Source organism: Semicossyphus pulcher, unplaced genomic scaffold, assembly GCF_022749685.1.
Source record: "Semicossyphus pulcher isolate SPU_LCO1_2020_fin unplaced genomic scaffold, fSemPul1.0.p SCAF_20, whole genome shotgun sequence".
Classification (NCBI taxonomy): Eukaryota; Metazoa; Chordata; class Actinopteri; order Labriformes; family Labridae; genus Semicossyphus; species Semicossyphus pulcher.
Genome location: NW_027211694.1, coordinates 22,697,501 through 22,716,837, shown reverse-complemented (window position 1 = coordinate 22,716,837; position 19,337 = coordinate 22,697,501). Strand labels below are relative to the sequence as shown.

General features: G+C 45.8%; 1 protein-coding gene across 1 annotated transcript in view; it reads right to left on the bottom strand.

The window, feature by feature from the left end:
- The window catches only part of tmtc1 (transmembrane O-mannosyltransferase targeting cadherins 1), a 116,276-nt gene that overhangs the window by 11,326 nt on the left and 85,613 nt on the right, over window positions 1–19,337 (bottom strand). Inside the window, exons 9-14 of the mRNA XM_069671120.1 lie at window positions 15,569–15,736; window positions 13,532–13,645; window positions 10,621–10,764; window positions 1,026–1,134; window positions 710–812; window positions 401–536 (exon numbers count right to left, since the gene is read on the bottom strand). Coding sequence (XP_069527221.1) covers window positions 401–536; window positions 710–812; window positions 1,026–1,134; window positions 10,621–10,764; window positions 13,532–13,645; window positions 15,569–15,736 — 774 coding nt within the window. The remainder of the gene's footprint in view (window positions 1–400; window positions 537–709; window positions 813–1,025; window positions 1,135–10,620; window positions 10,765–13,531; window positions 13,646–15,568; window positions 15,737–19,337) is intronic.

The following is a 19,337-nucleotide window of genomic DNA, read 5'->3' as shown; positions in this document are numbered from 1 at the left end:
GTGCTCATCTACCCATGACTTGATTAATAAGTTTGTTTATGTAATTGTGTGACTTTGGCTTTTTGAATGGGAAGCTTTGATCTAACAAAGTTTTTAAGTTTTCACACAAAACACAAACTAACTCATCGAGAACGCTGTGGACCAGCAGCTCCCGTGTTCTGTAAAATTACTGGTTTTTTAAAGGGAGTCTGGTGTTTTTAAAAAAAGAGATGTTCTGGTTAAAGAAAATGTGTGGAATAAAAACAAACTTAAAATAGTTAATCCATGATAACTTTACAACTATAAAACACACTCATGAAGATAAACAAACATTATACATCAGATTTAGTTTCACCTGAAAAAAGCTTTTTAAAACATGCCACTGCTACAACATGATACAACATGATACAACCACACTTACCTTTTGTACCAGGACTCAGCTTCTTTGTTCTCATTGGACGATCTGAGCAGGCGGCCCAGGTTCACCATGGCAACATAGTGTGCAGGTTTGAGTCTCACAGCTTGTTGGTAGTGAGCGGCTGCTAGCTCGCCCTCTCCTGCAGGAGAGGAGAGAAAGGAAAGGAAGTGAGGGAGGATGGAGGGAAAAAAAGGCCATTAGTTTGATATGCAGGCAGTGGTTGTTTCTGTGTGTTAATGTCACCTGTGTAGGTCTAGGCAGTGTTAATGCGTTTACCCATCAGCCCCGGGGGCCAGAGAGCCGGTAACTCACCCGTATCCACCAGAAACACTCCGTAGTTGTTATGCAGATCGGAGCTGTCCGGGCAGTTCTCGATACCTTTCAGATACACTTCATTGGCTTCAGCAAAGCGTTTCTGCGGGAGGATGCAGGCGAAAGGAAGACGAGATTAAAGCACAAACTGACCAACATTACAAGAAGCCGGAGCGTCATGTTTTACAGCTGCAGAGATTAGCCCTGCACAGCTAAAGCTAATCCAGGAGTTATTAAGAGATGATGAGTTAAAACATGTCTGCGTGTGTGAGCGTGAGACAGGGAGTCCTTTCTGTGTGCTTTCCGGATGTTTCACCTGCTCGGCATAGAGAGAAGCCAGACTGGAGTAAGCATCCGCAAAATGTGGACCGAAGCGTATCGACTCCCTCAGCAGAGTCTCAGCCTCTTTCTCCTTCCCCTGGGACCTGCAACACAGCACCAGCATCGTCAATATCATCTTCATCGTCATCATTTTCAGTATCATTATTATCACCACTAATATAACATGACGAGGGTATATCCTGTGGGAAGGATGGCCAACTTTTCAGGCGTGTCAGGTGTAGCGATAAACGTCTTGCAGCGCAGACTTCCTCCTCCGTGCGCTGCATTGTTTACAGTCCAGTTAGCAGCTTGAGTTATCATCAGTATCACAGTCCAGATCATCATCGTCATCAATATCATCCTCCTCCTTGCCATCATCACATATCATTGTCACTATCATTAGCAGCGGGATCATCACTCCCACATCCTCATCGTCAGAAGCAGCAGCTGCAACATCATCACTGTCATCATCATTATTAGCTGCATCATTAGAAGCAACTTAATCATACTCCCGTCATCAGCGGCAGCAGAAATATAAGCAAACAATCATCATCATGGTCGTCGTTATGATCAGACATATTATCATTCTCTCACTGCCACACTCACATATGAGGAGACGGAGGAGATGAAGGCCTGAAAGTAGAGCAGAGACTTTTCATAAAGTGCTGATTGATGTAGGAGGAAGCATAACCTTCAACCCTGATGTAATCTGGTTTAGTTCATGTCGTGAAACCGAATGAGCTCCGTGCACGGTTGATAATACAAGAACAGAGCTGGAGAAGGTTGACAACCAAGCAGGTAAGAGGACGACAACTACAGGAAACAAGTGGAGGGAGGCGTACAGCTAGCTGAGCTTAGCATTCAGCATTCAGGTCATGTTTGTCACAGACTGAAAGTAGCTTCTGGTTTTAAAGGTCCCTTTAGCCTCTCTTTAATCTTTAATTCTCAGTAGTGGCCAGCAGGGGGAGACTCCACTGGCTGTAAAAAGGTTGTTTTAAACCAGATAAGAAAATGAGCCTATTTCTCTCTTGATTTATTTTCCTGATTAGTTTATGATCTCTAGTTTCAAGTCTTCTTCAATACAGCACGATAGGGCTGAAGAAGCCCTAAACTAACAGCCCCTCCCCCAGGGGGCGGTGGAGAGGTTTGGGCTTCACTTTTGGGGGAGCTGGCATGTCATGTGATGAGCGCCGACCTTGCAGCGGCAGTTTAGAGAGGAAGAGTTCATTTTGTTTCTTTATTATGCAATCAAACTGAATATTTTTGAAAGCAAAACTTGCCACACTACAACCAAAAGTTTTGTTTGCGGTTTAGCTGAATCCTGTGGGCGGGACCTAGGCTGAAAGCTGTAAGAGACGTCTTTATTGGCCAGTCTCGATCAGAGTGACAGCTTGGCAACATCCACTGTCCAACCCGGTTGTTAAAGGAGAAGTTCGGTATTTTAAAGCCTGGGCCCTATTTTTTTTTTTTTACTAATTTGGGCGTTGAAATGACTCATATGAACAAAAACTTCTGGAATCCGTCCAGCAGGTAACCTCCGCCGTAGCTGTTTTTAAAGAGGAAGATCAAATTTGTACAAATAAGGCCCAGGTTTAAAAATACCGAACCTCTCCTTTAAGTGGTGACGTCCGCAATTAACTGTTTCCGGGTCTGTTTGATTGCATAATGAAGACACAAAATTAACTCCATAGAAGAGTAAACGACAGAGACGGTCGGGGGAAACTAAAGTCAAACGTCTGGAACAAAAGACGAAGAGCTGGGGGGCTGTTAAGAAGACAAAGAGGTCATGAAACCTGCGTCTGCGCCGCAAAGCAACACGACTAACTTGTTGAAGCAGTTGAAAAAGCAGCACAAAGTGCAGCATGATTAGTGTGTGAAGGCCGAGAGGAAGAACGAGCTGCTGAGCCAGGATAGAAACATAACAATGAGTTTCTATCCTGACGCCCAACGACTGCAACTGTAAAACAACCAGCCTGAAGGTTCAACGGGGCGTTCACAATCATCTCTGGATGCGGCCTGTTAGTATCCGTTACAGCCACAATGATCAATGGTGATTAAACCCAGCCGCAAAACTGTCATACTATTAATTCCGGTCATAGATTACATGCTTGTAGTTTTCAGTTCATTCATTCATTGACTCAGCAAACAGAACAAATAGAGATGTATACACTCGCAGAGCAGCTGCATTTGCAGCAGTGGATCGATGGCTCCGTTTGCTCTCATAGCTCCACTGATGACACAGAGATGGTAATAAACCTGAGCTATAATAACAGACTTCATTTCAGCTTCTATTATTGATGTAATTTCCTATTAGAGCCAGTAGAGCTGGGGGCAGTCATTGCTGTTTGACCGCAAAACAAGCAAACAAACAGCCTCCTCAGCTGCAGACGGAGCTGTTCAGATCACAGCGGCCGTGTCACGAGTCAGCAGAATCGACGGCTTTCATTTAGCGAGCGTGACAAATGACTCTTCTTCAGAGCCTCCGGCCTCTGACTGCAGCATGACTGATGCCTCTACATCTTCAGCTGACCGTTCATTTCCATCCGAGCACCGAGGCCGCGTTTCGACATATCTCTCAATTCTGTTTGTCCACAGTGACACATCAAGGCTCTGCATCAATAGTGCAAAGGAATCATTAAAGTTTAATCATGGTCTGTTGATTGAAAGCTATGTGGGCGACACATAGACCACCACAACAACAGGATGTGGATTCAAATAAGGCTGGGCTCAGACGACAGGCGTTTTAAAATATATGAATGAATGTTATTCAGATCATTATGTGTGCCTGAGGGAGCAACAAACACCCCAAGTAAACACAAAGGCAGAAGGCCGAGAAAATGTTGGGGGAAACATCTCAGAGAGTCTCTTCTTCAACAAGAACTGAAGGTGAGATTGCACCTGTGGTTTTCTGTCCACAGTAGCAAGCTAGCTAATGTTAGCTTCAAGGCTATAATGTATACCATTGCTTTAGCAGCTCTGTTTTTGGATGTTAAAGATCAAACGCTTTATAATATAGTATATGTAATATATAATATATGTATTACATGTAATATATGTTGGGTAGGCATGGAAACGGGAGGGCGGCCGGTTCAAATCCCGGTACGGACCAAGCATGGAAATTGGGGCTGGTAGCTGTTGAGGTGCCGGCTCCTTCCCTGAGCTCTGTTGAGGTGTCCGTGAGCAAGGCGCCGAATCACCCACTGCTCAGGGCGCATGTCCATGTGCCGCCCCCTCACTAACTCCATTAGTGCATGTCCATTCCTGTTTGTGCATGTGTGTATTTCGGGCCTTTGTGTGTAGCATGTTTCTAATAATAACAGAGTGAAAACGTTGACTCTCCCTCTGTGATTAATAAAGTATCTCTTCTTCTTCTTCTAATACTGACGCGGCTCGATGAGTCTGCGAGTCGATTGAGAGGTTTAAGACTAGATCTGTAAAACTCAGATTATAACCAAAATCTCTGGGCTGAACATCAGTGATCTCTATCTACAGATTTGACAGAAAAACGTATAATCTGCGGGCGCAACCGGATTTTAGTCCAGGAAGTGTGTTGATTTCGTCCAAGTAGTTTTGACCAATCATGTATCAGCAGGCTTTGCAGGAAAAACAGTCCGTGTGGAGAGCAAAGACAAGGCGGGACGGGATCCATCATACTGACATCCCGGCTCCCACTGACAGTCAGCTGAGCATTTATCTATAAACAGATATCTGCATAAGCTGAGCTAACAAACGGATCAAACATTTCAACTTGAGTGACAAATTGGGAAAGCCAGTCAGATTTCCCGACTTCCTTGAATGCATCATAAATGATGGCTCCGCCCTCCGTCTCATGTTACAGTAGTGTTCTCCTCCTCCTGAGGACAGACCTGACAAAGCTTCATGTTGTTCCTAATCTGCATCCTGATGTTGTTCTTTCAGCAAACTGAAGAGCCGTTAATTAAAGTCGATCACAAGAAAATCTGTTTCTGTTTGGGCTTCATCCCGCTGCAGTCAGCCAGAGTGCAGCCTCTGTGTAACTTCCTGTTTACAGTGAGACTGAGACTCAGCACAGACAGATGAACGGGCGCTCCTCCGGGGGATGGGACGAACCGAGAGATGACAGCGTTTATTTAGCAGACACATCTGGAGGGAGAATTTACCTTTGATCTGAACACACGGTCGCTGCTCGAGCTGCTGACTGGACTGTAAACATGCAGCGCACGGAGGAGGACGTCTGGGCAGGAAGACGTTTATCGCTAAACGCTGGCCACACTGGAATGACCGAAAAGTTCCCCACACACTCCCAGAGGAGATATCGTCCTCAGAAGACAGCTGATGGGTTCCGATATTGGAACATCGGCAGCAAACAAGGTCTCACACTAGAACAGGTATAAATCAGCCCAAAGCTCCTGTAGTCTGAGCCCAGCATAAGGAGACACTGATATGTACGGGTTCTATCCTTTGTCAGTCGAACCTCAGTGTCATGCATTCTCTTTGGTATACTTTCTACTTTCTGTCTGTTTTTGCTTCCATTGATCGTCTCTGTTTGTTGTCGTGGACAAACGTACTCGTGTTGGTCTGCTCTGGTCGGTCTGTCTGGCTCATTTAAAGCTGGCTTCCACAATCAGCCCTGCTTCTGTGCCTTCCTTATAAAACAACCCTCTGGCAACTTCACTGTAGAAGCATTACAATAAATTACATCACATTTATTCAGGCTTTTATCCGAAGTGACTCACAAAAAGTGCATTCAACCATGAGGGCACAACCGGCAAACTGCGAGAATAATTTAGAGACACCAAGAAAATGAGGAGAGCTCTTTTTCATGGGCTAAGAGAAGAACAGATGAGTCTTCAGTCTTCAACAGAGGACGTTTCTGCTGGATGGGCCGATTTTTCCATACAGATGGTGTGGGGTGTTTGCCTTGACAATGTCCTGGAAGTATGATTGTACCAGTACCAGTGTCTTGAATCAGATTTCAGCAGCCAAAGGTATCCAGTGCAGGGAAAGGTGTGGTCTGATGATAAGCCCAGCTGTTGTCCGATGAGCTGCAGCGGTCTGATGGTACATGCAAACTCCTCAGAAAGAAGTGAGTCGGGGGTCAGAACCTGCACCGCCTTCTGGGTGATGAATAAACGGATCTCTTTAATGTTGTGGAGAATAAATCGGCAGCAGATGGTTATTCATAGCGATATTGAAGGTGAAGGAGAACTAGTGACCCAGTCACCTTCCAGTTCGAACCAAGAACACAACAGAGCTCTCAGTGGTGATGGAGAGGTCATGGAAAGGTGTATTCCCTCATAGGATGTGCAGCTTGGTCTTGGGTACCTCCATATCATGTGCTAAGTCAGTCAGACATGCAGATATATACAAGCAGTGACAAAAGGAGCGGGGACCCAGAACAGAACCCTGAGGGACCCCTAAGGATGCTGAATGGACCTAGCAGGATGACGATGAAGGAGAGAGGGGCTGCTCTAGCAGTGTTGATTTGTTTTGTTTGTTTGGTTGAGGTTAAGAAGGGTGTTCTGGTGGAGATACAAGACAGCACACTCTAGTGTTCTGGAGAGAAATGGAAGAGACCGGTGTTCTTGAGTCGGGGTTTCTGAGAAAACAAGTTTCTTCCAGCTGCTTTCAGATTATTGGGAAAACAGCCAGTCGTCAAAGAAGCATTGATTGGGTGGGTGAGAGAGGAAAAGATGGATACAGGACAGGTGGTGTCAGCCGGTGGGTGGCGGAGTTGGATGGCGTGAGAGAGAAGGAGTCAGGTGAGGGGAGAGCTGATAGGACAGATAAGGTGGGAGAGGAGGGAGACAGGGTGAAAAGGTTGCGGTGGATAGGGACAGTATCTGTAGAAGAGACAGGTTTGAGAGTGTGAGGGATTGGGTAGGAGGATTTCTAATTCGTCCAAGAACTCCCAGAGGACCGAGTGGGCGGCCGTGCACAACATGATTAATTTCACCGGATAAGTAACAGACACAAAAGAATGGGTGAAGAAGCAAGGAGAGAAAACCTTCATGTGGAGGATGTTAGAAAACCAGTTCCCCCACTGATGCTGGCCAGTGAAGGAGAAGTGGGCTGCAGGTGTGGTCCAAGTCTCATTCAGAGAGAAGAGCTCCAGAGATTGTGAGGAGGCACAGCGAGAGATGAGGTCAGTCGAGTGGGGCGCTGACTGGCAGTTCCGCAGGCCCCATGTGACAAGGCGTTAGGTGTGTGTGGAGAGGCTGTTGTGGGTAAGATGAGAGAGGTGGTGAGCAGTAGTGTGGTCCACAGAGAGGTGTACAGGAATAGAAAGTATCCACGTATCAGACGCAGCATGTTATCTGCCATCTCACTCGTAGGCTTGCCAAGGTAGTCGGTGTAACTGGTTTTACACGCTGCTCAGTCACACACACCCCTCCATTCTCTTCAGGCCTTACCTGCGTCTACCTGAATCTGTCTAATTGCAGCAATATGCGCCAAACACAGAAAAAGAGGGGAGGTGAAATCTTGTAAATTTTCCAGTGCAATCATTAACAGTTACGTTGCAACACGTTTTTAAACGGTGGGAAAATGTCCTCGTTGAGGCGTCACCGCTCGCTTGGCTTCCTATGAAAGACTCCTTTGTTTTTGAGTGCCTGACTCTTCATATCATGAGGCAGCAATGAGGTCTCTCAGGATCACACTGGTTTCAAATGTACTTGCTGTAACCCTGAGTGCAGGTAACCCAAGCGTGCAAAAATCCGAGAAGAAAATAAAAATGTAAGTACCAAGAAAACAAGAACGCTGCAAGAACAGCAAACATTAAGAGTAAATGAAATGTTAACCGACACGGCAGAGTGAGACAGTCAAGCGGAGAAAAGTAAATATACTCAGACTCCGACTGCACAGACGGCATGATTGGATTTGTCACACAAAGATTTATATCAACGGCTCACGAGCGCAGAGATTTGACGATTACTCTGTGTCCTGACGTAAAACATGTTTTGTGTTCAGTTCCTTTTAACGAGGTGTGAAATCAGATGTGAATTCTTCATTTTAACGGTTATTTGTCTTTTTGCCGTCTCGAGTGAGGAGCTTTCTGTGACAGCGGTTTCTGTGATGAGGACTGAAGACTTCTGAGAACACGGCACAAAGTGAAGCATGCAATTACAAATCAGAAGACAGTGTGGAGGGCTGAGCTTCTGTGTCGAACAATGGAGGAACACTGTAATGCTCGTGCTGGACAGGGCAGTTTGGTGATGTGTGCGCTGACTTACAGAGCAAGAGAAGGAAACAAAACCATCAAACTGTCTCTGTTTAACCACCTTTATTTTGGGAAGTTAGAGATGACTGAGAGATAGTAAATACTTTGGAGCTGTGAGGAAAATATAAGCCCCTGACCCTCGGACCAGAGACGGGACCAGAAGGAGCTTGAGTCTGTTTTTGAATCATGATTTGGAGAGCCCGTGTAGAACCAAGCAGACCGACCTTCAGAGCTGATGATTTTAAAAATGGACAGGAAAAAAATCGAATCAATTCATACCTGAGGCCAGAGCGGAGGAGAGACGGATGCCCTTTTTACTGAGGTGAAAAAGAAAAGTGCTCAAACCTAGCGGCCCCTCTTCTGTCTCTTCCTCCTTCGTGTTAATTGTAAACAGAGACAGTATGAAGGTAAGAAGAAGAGGGCACGTGTGGTGAACTGTTCAGGTTACAGTTGATAAACTAAATTATAATCTTCTGACACATGATTAAACGTTATATACAGTAAGGGCCGAATTCGCTAAAGGATTGCGCGGCTTTTGCGCTCGCTAAAACCTGTGCAAGTGACACAAGAGACTCCGCCTCATTCTCGAAGCACCCTGAGCCGTGCTGCAGAGCAAACAGCGTCTCTGTGCTCCGGTGCTGTGTGCACAATTTAAATGAATCATTATGCGGACATTCAGAGCAACAACATTACAATGTAAGTAAATATTACTGTGTCACTAGGGGTGGGCGATGTGGCCTAAAAATGATATCACGATATTTCACGTAATTTATTGATGACGATATGAAAAAAGAAAACTGAATAATGTTTCGTGTGATTTCAGGCAGCAGCATTTATTCGTGCAAACAAGATAAAGTGCTTGGACAGTTTCCCTTCTTTTCCAATGACCGGGGCGGGTCTGGGGAACGTTTTGGCCGTAAAAGCCCAAGTGAGGTTGCTTCTGGCACATTTTCGAAGGAGAATGAGGCCTTTTGGACGTTGTAGCCCCCTCTGCGTCCACCCAGTCAGCGTTCACGTTTGGACAACACAGAATCACTGCTGTAGCTGCTACGACAAGCTGTGATCTGCTAAGACTCTCTTCTTACTGATTAATAAGAAGTTTTTGATCTGCCACTGCATCAACCGTCTGTATGTTTGTTTTTAAATCAGTAAATAGCGAAGCTGCCTGCTTTATTACTCTATATATGGCTATGCTACTAATTTCAATTAGATGGTAATCTGAAGAGAAATAAAGAAGAAAAGTGACATTTGGGCTCTGTAAAGGTGATGCATTGATTTGTTCATTCATTAAGCCCACAAACGTCTGCATGGTGTTTTAGGAAAACTCTCCTGTGCTTACTGTGCGGGCCTCACGTCGCTGTCACCGGTGCTTTCTGCAGCAGCACGTGACGACGGTGGCCGCTCTCTTTGTATTAAAATGCTCTTCTTGTCTTCAATTCTTTTGCTAATATCTGTCAAACACTGAAGTCTGCTCTCCGCTGAGCGCCCCGCCTCTCCACAGTCACACACTCAGAGCATGCAGGGGCGGGGCTTACACGGACAGACAGGCCTCTCTCATGCTTGTACTGATTTAAGCAGAGTGAGGGCTTCGACAATGAACAGGAAAAGCAACACAGCAAATTTACATCTTTGATATCGCGATATGACACTTTCTTATCACATGAATGACGGGGATTATTATGTGGACGAGCTGCTGTTACAGACAGTGAAACTAGCAAACACCTGTCGAGTCTGGGCTTTACAATAAACTCGAGCGGCCCCCTCCTCTCCCTGCTCATCATCGATCTGTGCATGGAGCTGAGCTCCGTCAGTGTGGAGCTCAGCTAATGCATGAAAGCAGAGAGGAGCTGCAGACAGCTTCTCTCCACAATCAGACACAAAACAAGAGCAAACTGCACGAGCTGTGAAACTTCAGGGGCGTGTTTGCGCTTGAATATCATCAGTGCAGTTTGCTTTGTGAATCAGACCCTGAGACGGAGCAGATGGAGGGGGCAATGTATGCACAATTTACGGAGCTATCAGCGGCCCCTAAGATTGTTTTAAGTATGATTAGAATGTTGTTTCCAACATGATAAACCTTTTAGCAGCAGAAATGCATTTTAGTCATTTCATTCACAGGTTTGTCTGGTCCATTGTACAGACCCGACCTCCACTGGGCCTCTCTCCTCTCAGATACGAGCCGGGTTGAGTCTGTAATGTCTCAAAATGTATCTCAAGAACAACAACAGCAGGTACGTTAGAGACCAGGTCTGTCATACTGGACCAGGATCGATCTCTTGAGAGTGCTGATTGACAACTTCAGGAACATTTCATTTGTGTGTGTGTGTGTGTGCGTGTGTCTGTGTGTGTGTGTGTGTGTGTGTGTGTGTGTGTGAGTGTGTGTGTGTCTTACTTGAGGAGGTTCCCCAGGTTGAACAGAGCTCTGTTATGCTGAGGGTTGGTGTCCAGTGCCTTCCTGTAGTAGCGCTCCGCCTCCTCGGGGCTGCGAGTCAGAGTGCCGAGATTGTTCATGGCGCTGGCATGGCGGGGGTACAACCTGAGAGGAGGGGGAGGAGGAGGAGGAGGGGGAGGGGGAGGAGGAGGAGGGGAGAGAGGAGTCACATTCATCTTCGGAAAAAATAAGTGCGATAATTCATTTCTTGCAACTTGGGGGCAGAAGAAATATTCTACACTGACAAATCTTCACTTCTAAGTTTATATAAAGAAAATGATGCACATTTGCTTACATGTAGAAGTTGTCTGTCTACCAGCTCAGCATCTGCAACACTGCTTTCATCTTAGGAACCATTAACGTCACTTCCAGAGGGAAACATACCAGAGCATGATCCTGATTGGACTAAGTGCCGTGTCACAGTGATAAGGATTATCTTCAGAGCAAATGGAGCAGATAAATCAGCAGCGAGTGTGTGGAAGCTGCAGCCAGCAGCCTCTCTGCTGACATTTACTGCCGCTCTCCATCACTGCTACAAAAGACCTCCGTGTAATTGAAATACACTTTTATAGTCAGTGGACATAATGGTGCCACCAGCCTGACAAGACGTCCGGGGCAAGGAGCGACAATAATGCTGTTTTTAGGTGCAGAGAAAGAAGACGGAAACAGCAGCGACAAACAGCCTGTGTTTCAGTCTTGTCACACCGGCTGAGAGGAGAAGCGTTCTATTACAGGTACAGGTGACTTTAAAATTAAAAATCTTTGAGAATTTGAAACGTGAGGGATTCAAAGGGATCTCTGTCCCTGATCACGCCCCCTTTGGGAAAAGACAAAGCAGAAAAGGACGCTGAATAAAGTGAGAGTGAGTGGTCTGCTGGGTTCGGGGTGATTACGAGCTGGGATGTGGTTTGGAGCTGGATGAAAGCTGCTCGAGCTCTCTGCTCGGGGTTTGGCAGGATGGATTAGCACAAAAACTGGCAGCGCACGACTCTGCTGCTGAGGGAAGAGGAGGGAAGGAGAGGAGGAGAGGAGAGAAGGAAGCGAGGAAAATAGGGGGGAGGATTGGGAGATGAATGTGAAGAGATGAATTCAGATCCTGGTAATAAGGAGAGGAGTGCTGGAGATGTTTCATGCGTCTATTTCAAGAGGAGAACAAATAGTAGTGAAAGAACCTGGCTGTAATGGCTGCAACATAATCCTTGATGGGTCAAAGGTCGTCCACTAAAAGTTCTTGTTGTTTCCACTGACAGGCTCAGATTGTTATTCTAAGTGTGTGACAACATGACAGAAAGGATCCCTACAGAGATAGACCTTTTTGTTACAGAGGAAGATGATTGTTTTAACCACACACAGACGTTACATCGCTCTCTGCACACACACCAGACTGGAGATATTAAAGGATTGGTAAATGATACTCTCTGATGTTTATACAACATCGCAGACATATGAAGATCAATATTTGTTGATGTACACATCGACGCTCCGGGGAAACAGGCTGATTGGTCAAATTTGCGCAAACATTGCAGAAGTTGGCCCGGACTGAAAGGTTGCAAAACACTTGCATGAATTTGCTGAATCACAACTTTGCAGCTTCCTGGAGGGACGGATTCACAAAAGCTAAATCGTCGTCTGATGATGGCCGCTGCGCTCCAGGATCGCATTACGGCAAGCGTTCTCTGCTTCTCTCGCTCACTGCTCGGACCTTTTTCTGCTTACAACAAGAAGTCAGCTCAAACGCCAGGGGACAAAACTGCTCCTCTGCTACAAGAGGAAAGCAGAAGGAGGTCAAATTACTCGCAACAAATGCATCATCTACCTGCAGAAACCTGTTTATAGAGATGATCCTAAACTCAGGGCAAACGAGACAGACATCAGAGCACCAGCTGATTAACTAATTAACTATGAAGTAAGTAATCAGCAAAGATTTTAAAAAACAGTTTGTTGTTTGAGTTGTTAATTTATTAAGCAATAATGTAAATCACTCTCTGGGTCTGTTTTATCACTTTAAATTGAATATGTATATATATATAAGACCAGGGCTGCACAGTGGTGCAGTGGTTAGTGCTGTCGCCTCACAGCTAGAAGGTTCCTGGTTCGAGTCCCGGTTCATAGGTGACTCTGAATTGCCCGTAGGTGTGAGTGTGAGCGTGAAAGGTTGTCTGTCTCTGTGTGTCAGCCCTGTGATTGACCCCGCCTCTCAAAGGACAGAAGGGTGGAGGTGAAAACATGAGCAGATTTGAGCATCATCTCTGCAGGAAGCTTCTCCGGGGAGAGGAACGACTGATGGAGACTCTTTCATGAAACGCAGCGTGAAGGTGTGAGAGACGAGCCGCGCACAGAGTCCGAGCTGGAACAACTGTGAGAGACATGTGCGTTAAATATTGTAAGAACATGAATCTGACAGAATATTAATTGCAGGATGAATCATTGGAGAAAAAACGACCACATTTGTCCTTCAACATAAAAATAAAATGTTGCTTTGAAGCCAAGTGTTCGTGTCCTCTGATGCTGCCGAGGTTCAATTCCCACAGGAGCCGCCCACTATAAATAAACAGCATAGACTGAAGAAGCGCAGGATAGTCAGCAAATGAACCAAGGTTTCTTAAAGGTCACAGGAAGTGAAAGTTACTTCTACATGCAGTGACCGAAATTGTTTGCTAGTTGCAGGAAATGGCAAGGGACTCGGGCGTGTAGGATGACGCTGCTTCGAGTTTCCGCAGTGCACTTTTTACGTCATGTCCTGCCTCATGAGACCCCGCCGACGCCCAACAAACTGCAGCTAAACAAGCGGCTGTGTAGAAACAGGAAACAGCTTCACCCACACACTGTGTCACTAAGAGAATCAGTACAGAGCTGTAGTTCAGAGTCTGACCTGAGGGCGGTGGTGTAGTGGTGAATGGCCTCCTGGTGCCGCCCGGTGTCCTTCAGGAAGTTGGCGTAGTTGTAGTGGACTTTGGCATTGTGAGGCAGAGTCTGGATACCAGAGCTGAAACAGGGAGGGAGAGGAGGAGCAGGAGGAGGTCAGGGGACAGATAGGAGGTGCATGTATATGTGTATCTCACCTTTGCATACACAATTGAGCGGTTTGATTTTGATGATGCTGAGCATAAAATTAAGTTTGTTAAAGGTCCCTCGTGTTTTTGACCTGCTCATGAGGACGCAGTACTCATTCCTGCGAACGGTTTAAAACTATTCCAGCGATCTTTAGGTTGGATAACACATGATAATATGAAAGTGAACCTGGTAAGCATGGAGGTGAATATCCTTTGTGTGTCTGTTGACAAGAAAGCTCCACAGGGACCCTCTAAAGAACATGAGCTGCTGCTGTCGACCGTGTCGGCGGGCGGGCTCAATCAATGGTCTTATCTATAATAACTAACTTCCTGTTTAAAGAACATTGTTATGCTCCAAGTTCTTAAGCTGTTATCTACCAACATCAGAACTTTAGAGTTGGAGGGAAGTTTGGCACATTTGATGAGGATGTAGGATCAGTTTTACTGCTCTTCGAGCCGTGCCTACATGTACCAGGATGCATTGCAGTGAGCAACCACAGCCTCCCCTGACTCTGCTGCTTTATTTTTGCTGTATGCTCGTGCAGGAATAAAAACAGTTCACTCAGCTCAAACACTGTAACGTGTTTCCTCTTCCGTAACATCCTCTGCACTCATATTCAGGGATGGCTTTTTGGTCTGTTCAGAGTTTCTTAGCTACTTTGTGATTCAAGCAAAAACTGAGATTATAAATCCAAGCAGCAGATTTTGTAGCTGCACTAAGTTGCAAAGCTTTCTACCTAAGGCTGGAGATACACTCTTGTGTTCGCCTACACAACCGGCTGCATCATGAACGTAATGTATCACATACTTGTCCATGCACTGCGTGTGTTGCTGGAGGATACCTCTAGAGGGCGCACCAGAGAGCTCAGCAGCTGTATGCAACTACCGTATGTACATAATGTAAACAAGAGACATGGCGACACTCAAGGAGGCAACTGTTATATTCATTCTGAATTCTCAGTGGCGACTGATGAGCGGTGGACAGAACACACCGTCTGCTCCGTCCCCGCTCCGTCTCTCCAACATGTTCCTCCGTGCACGGACGTAACGCTCTCGGACTTGTTCCCGTTTAGTTTTGCAGGTTTCCACGACGACTTCTAAAACAGAACTTTTCTGTCTGCAGCTGTTTGACAGGCATGTTTGTCTCTGTGCAGCGGCAACGACACATCGTACAGATGTGGATCATTGTGGATCCTTGGTCTATTCAGCTCGTCTTCACAACGTGCAAAGTGCACGCTAACGTGTAGTTTAAACCAAGTATATCTCCAGCTTAACTCTGATAGGTTGAAACCTGGGAAAAGTTTCCCTTAAAGGTCGCCTGAAAAAGCTGGTATATACAAAATTCCAGCTTTCAACACACCTACTATATCACTCTTAGATGTCACGTCCCCGGGCAGGTTAAGTTCCCTTTTATTACCCTTATGTTTCATGTCTTCCTGTTGTATTTTGATACTTGCCTCCACTTCCTGCACTTCTGTGTTTCCTGCTTCTATGATTACCTGCCCCGCCCTGATGTGTTTCACCTGCGTCTAATTGTCTAGAGTCTCCGGTCTCTGTGTTCCTTCTGTGCCAGTTTGTCTTGTTCCCTCGTGACAGCGTTCCAGCGGTCCCTCGTGTTCTTGTAGCTTTTGATCTGACGTTTCTGTGGTTTTGGACTTTGCTTTTTGCCTGTCGATCTGGATACCTCTGCCTGTCTAACTGGCTTTGTATTTTGCTTCCTGTCTGAGTTTTGCGACCACAAATACACAGTCTGGATGTAATGGGAACATAAATAAACGTATTGTTTGCTGGTTTTTGAAAGAGAAAGCTGCTAGAAATTCTGACGGCGCGAAGACAAAAGTTGAATGGTTGTTTACCGGAACAGAGCCTCCCTGGAGAGCCACACGTGGTTCTGCTGGACGGTCTTCCAGGAGAAGAGCAGGAGCAGCAGCAGCGTGGAGACGCTGAGGACTGTGGTGCCCCAACGACCCACCACCGAACACAGCCGACCCAGACCGTGAGCCACCAGGATACAGTAACCCATACTGGAGGAGTGGAGGGGGGAGAGGTGAAAAGAAGAGGTATTATTCATGAGGTCTCTGTGTCTCTGTCATCACTCCGCACATGCTTCTTCAAACCTGTGTGACACGACATCATACCCCCCGTGGTGCCTTTCACCCAAATCACTTCAGGTCCCCTGGGTGCTCGCGGCTGCATCGCTGTGGCTGCACATAAAATCATCCAAATCCTCTGACCCAGATCACAGTTTTTCGTGCGTGTTGTATTTTTTTTTTATATCCCTTCCACTTTATTGCACCGTTACCATCCAAGTGCAGAGACACTGAAATAGTGCACCACGAAGGAACAACAAGGATTAGAGGAGGGCTCAGACCAGAGAGATGAAGAAGAGGGAGGCATGGAGGTTTCTGTGAGCTCCTTAAAGTCTGATTTGTGCTGCAGGAAAATGTTAAGCAGACGAGATGTGACACCTGGAGTCTGAGTAACTCTGTTTCATGTGCACCGGAGGTTTGATGGTGCTGACTGCTCACAGGGATAGCAACAGTTTGCATTAGCTCAGGGGGCTCGGTTGTTATCATGCATTCCCTCGGGGTCGGTGTTAATCGGAAAATCTCACAGAATCAAACTGATTAATGGTGAAAACAGCAGCACTTTTAATTCCTTTAATGCATCACGCAACACAGAGATCCAGGAAAGATCTAATGTACAGATTTTATATGTCATTCACTTGCAAAGACCACACCATCAACAGCAACTTAACAGTTTAGTGATTAATGAGGTCGATGTAATGATGCTTGGACGTGATGCTTGCGGTCGATGTTTTGGGGAAGCTTCGCTGGGGATCCGGGGGAGCACCGTAGGCACTGCGAACCCCCTCAGGGCCCCACGGGCAGGAGGACAGAAAGAAACAGGAAGAGAGCAGGGGTGGGAGGGAGGGATGCAGAATGTGAGAGCGAAAGAGGAGAAGAGGGAATGCCGGAAGAGGTGTGTTCCTGCTCCTGACACGCTGACAGCTCTCTGCTGCAGTTCTACCCTCTGGTTTTGCAGTCTGTGAGTTTAGTTTCTGTTTGAGTTCACACATTATTCCATCACATGTTGGCTGTATTAGTCAAGATACAGATGCACCTGCACAAAGCGAATGTAGTACTTTTTTTTACACCAGATTTTAATAACAATATAATAATGCATTCCATTTATGAAGCGCTTTTAATGACACTCAAAGGAAGAGACAACAAACTAAAGAAAATACGATATTATGGAAACGACAAAGCGCCGCTCACGGTGGGGACAAGAGGACGTTGTTGTATTTAGTTTGTTGTCTCTTTAACAAACCGCTGACACGAACAGCTGATCCGGCACCGTACGCTGCAGGCGTAGTAACATGTATGCAGGCAAAGAGGCGTTCTTACTAAAAAGTCAAACATGGCGTACAATCGATACGAGAGATGCACCGATACCATTTTTTTCAGACCAAGCACAAGTACTTACATTTGGGTAACATATGAGTACTTAATAATATCCTTACAGTTCTCATGATGACTTTAAAAGCATGTTTCATTTCCATCAGATGGACCTCACTTTCTGACTGTAACAAAGGAAATCCACAGAATGACGCTGCTGCTGACATTTTAACACTCAAGTTTGTTTAACTTAACAAACATGACACTGCAACACGTTTTACTTTCGTGTGACCTATAACACATTCAGTGGATTTCAGTACAACGCAACATACCACAAAAAAAGGTCACGTGATGAACACTCCCATTTCTAAGCACACCTGAACGCAGCACCACACCGCTCATCCCCCGAAACACGGCAGTGAGGGAGACGTGCCCGGACTTGTTTACTGAACTTACTGCGGAGACATCAGTGATCGCCGACGGACTCTTTTCATCGCCTTAACGTTTACATTACTCTCTGTTAGCTTCAGTTTGGCCGCGAGTGGACATGTTAGTGCTGTCTGTGAGGACGAAGCCTTTATCTGAACAGCGCTCCTTCTCCGCCTACCTGCTTAACTAACGGGAGGCTAAAGCCAAGCCGTAAAGTGGTATTGGGCTGCGCTACTCGTCAGAGTTTTACGAGTACTTAAGCTCCGATACTGCCTGATACCGGATACTGGTATCGGTATCGGTGCATCCCTAATTGATACCACTATTGATTTTTAGGTGGGACGTCCTTATCAGTGGATAAATTACATGTGTGATTGATCCTATCTGCAGCAGCGTATAGCCTAGCGTCCATGCCGGCACTCCGGTTTCTGAACACTGTGCTGACCAGCATCCACTGTATGTAGTACACTCACTATTGATGAGTATCTCATACAACTCCACTTCAAACAAAGCGAACCATCCCTTTAACAGAAATCCCTTCCAGGTGTTTCCATTGAACACCTTGTCCCCTACATGTTGACCTGTGTAAGCGTCAGAGCCAGAATAAAAATAATTTGAAGAAGTTGTTTTAAGTGTTTGTTGCTTGTTTGGGTTGCTTACTGCGCACGTGTGATGTGTAGGCTAGATGGAGCTAGAGTTTTAGAACAATGTGAGTGAGTCGTTCGGAAGCCTACAGCATCTTTAGTTTATGATTATATATCCAGAATTAGGACAGAATTGATTCTGCTGGATGAGCACCGAAAGGAAAATCAAAATAAACGACAAGGCAAACTAATCCCGGACTTCAGTGAGTCCTTCTACCTGTGGATGAAAGACATCTAATGGAGTCACAAACCGTGCTGCGGCCCACAGTGAAAAGAAGCGGTTTAAACAAACCAACTGAGAGCTGGAAGTTTTGCCACTACACTACATTTTGACAAGGTATGATTATTAATTCATGAGACTGGAGCCCTCAAGGTTGACACATAATGGACCCCCAGCACACCTACACAGGTAACGTCTTCCAAAATTAATAAAACAGTAATGTTCTCTGGTGGTTGGAAAGCCTAACCTACAGGACGCAGAAGCGAGGACACTTTTTTCTGATAAGATATAAAATAATCTGAGCCAGGTTGATCTTCTCACCTGGTAGGACTAAAGGCTCAGAAAAATGTCAGCCCTGCAGCGAAACAAGTTTTTCTGGAAGCCAAAAAGAACAGAAGACGTAGCTCTGCAGAAAACTAAAAACATTTTCTCAAGTCAAAAAAATAAATTGGAAAAAGGAGTTGTTGCGTTTACACATGAGCCAGTATTTCCTTCAGTGTTTCAAACAATCAGGAAGAGTCGAGTCTGTTCTTTAACTTCATGACAAATATCTTTCAGTCGCAGGTGAAGTCTTCAAACTCTCTGATGTGAGGATGAAATCATTCGATGACGCTGTCGTTGTCACACTGAAATGACTGTGATACTTCAGAATGCAGATTAAAGACTTGGAAGTTAAAAGGAAATAAAATCAGAGGTGAATCTGAGGAGAAAAGAGCAGCGCCTTCTGCCCTCCAGACGTCTTTTCCTCTCTTTTTAGACTCTTTCACACCGTCCGTCCACATCACCATCACTCCCTGTGTCAGCAGGTAGACACTAACCGGCTCAGACACCTCCCTCTCTCTCTCTGGTCTGTGTGTGTGTGCTTCCAGCTGTGTCAGACTGTGTGTGCAGCCATCAGTCACTCTGTCACGCATTGTTTCTGATGCTGTCTCTC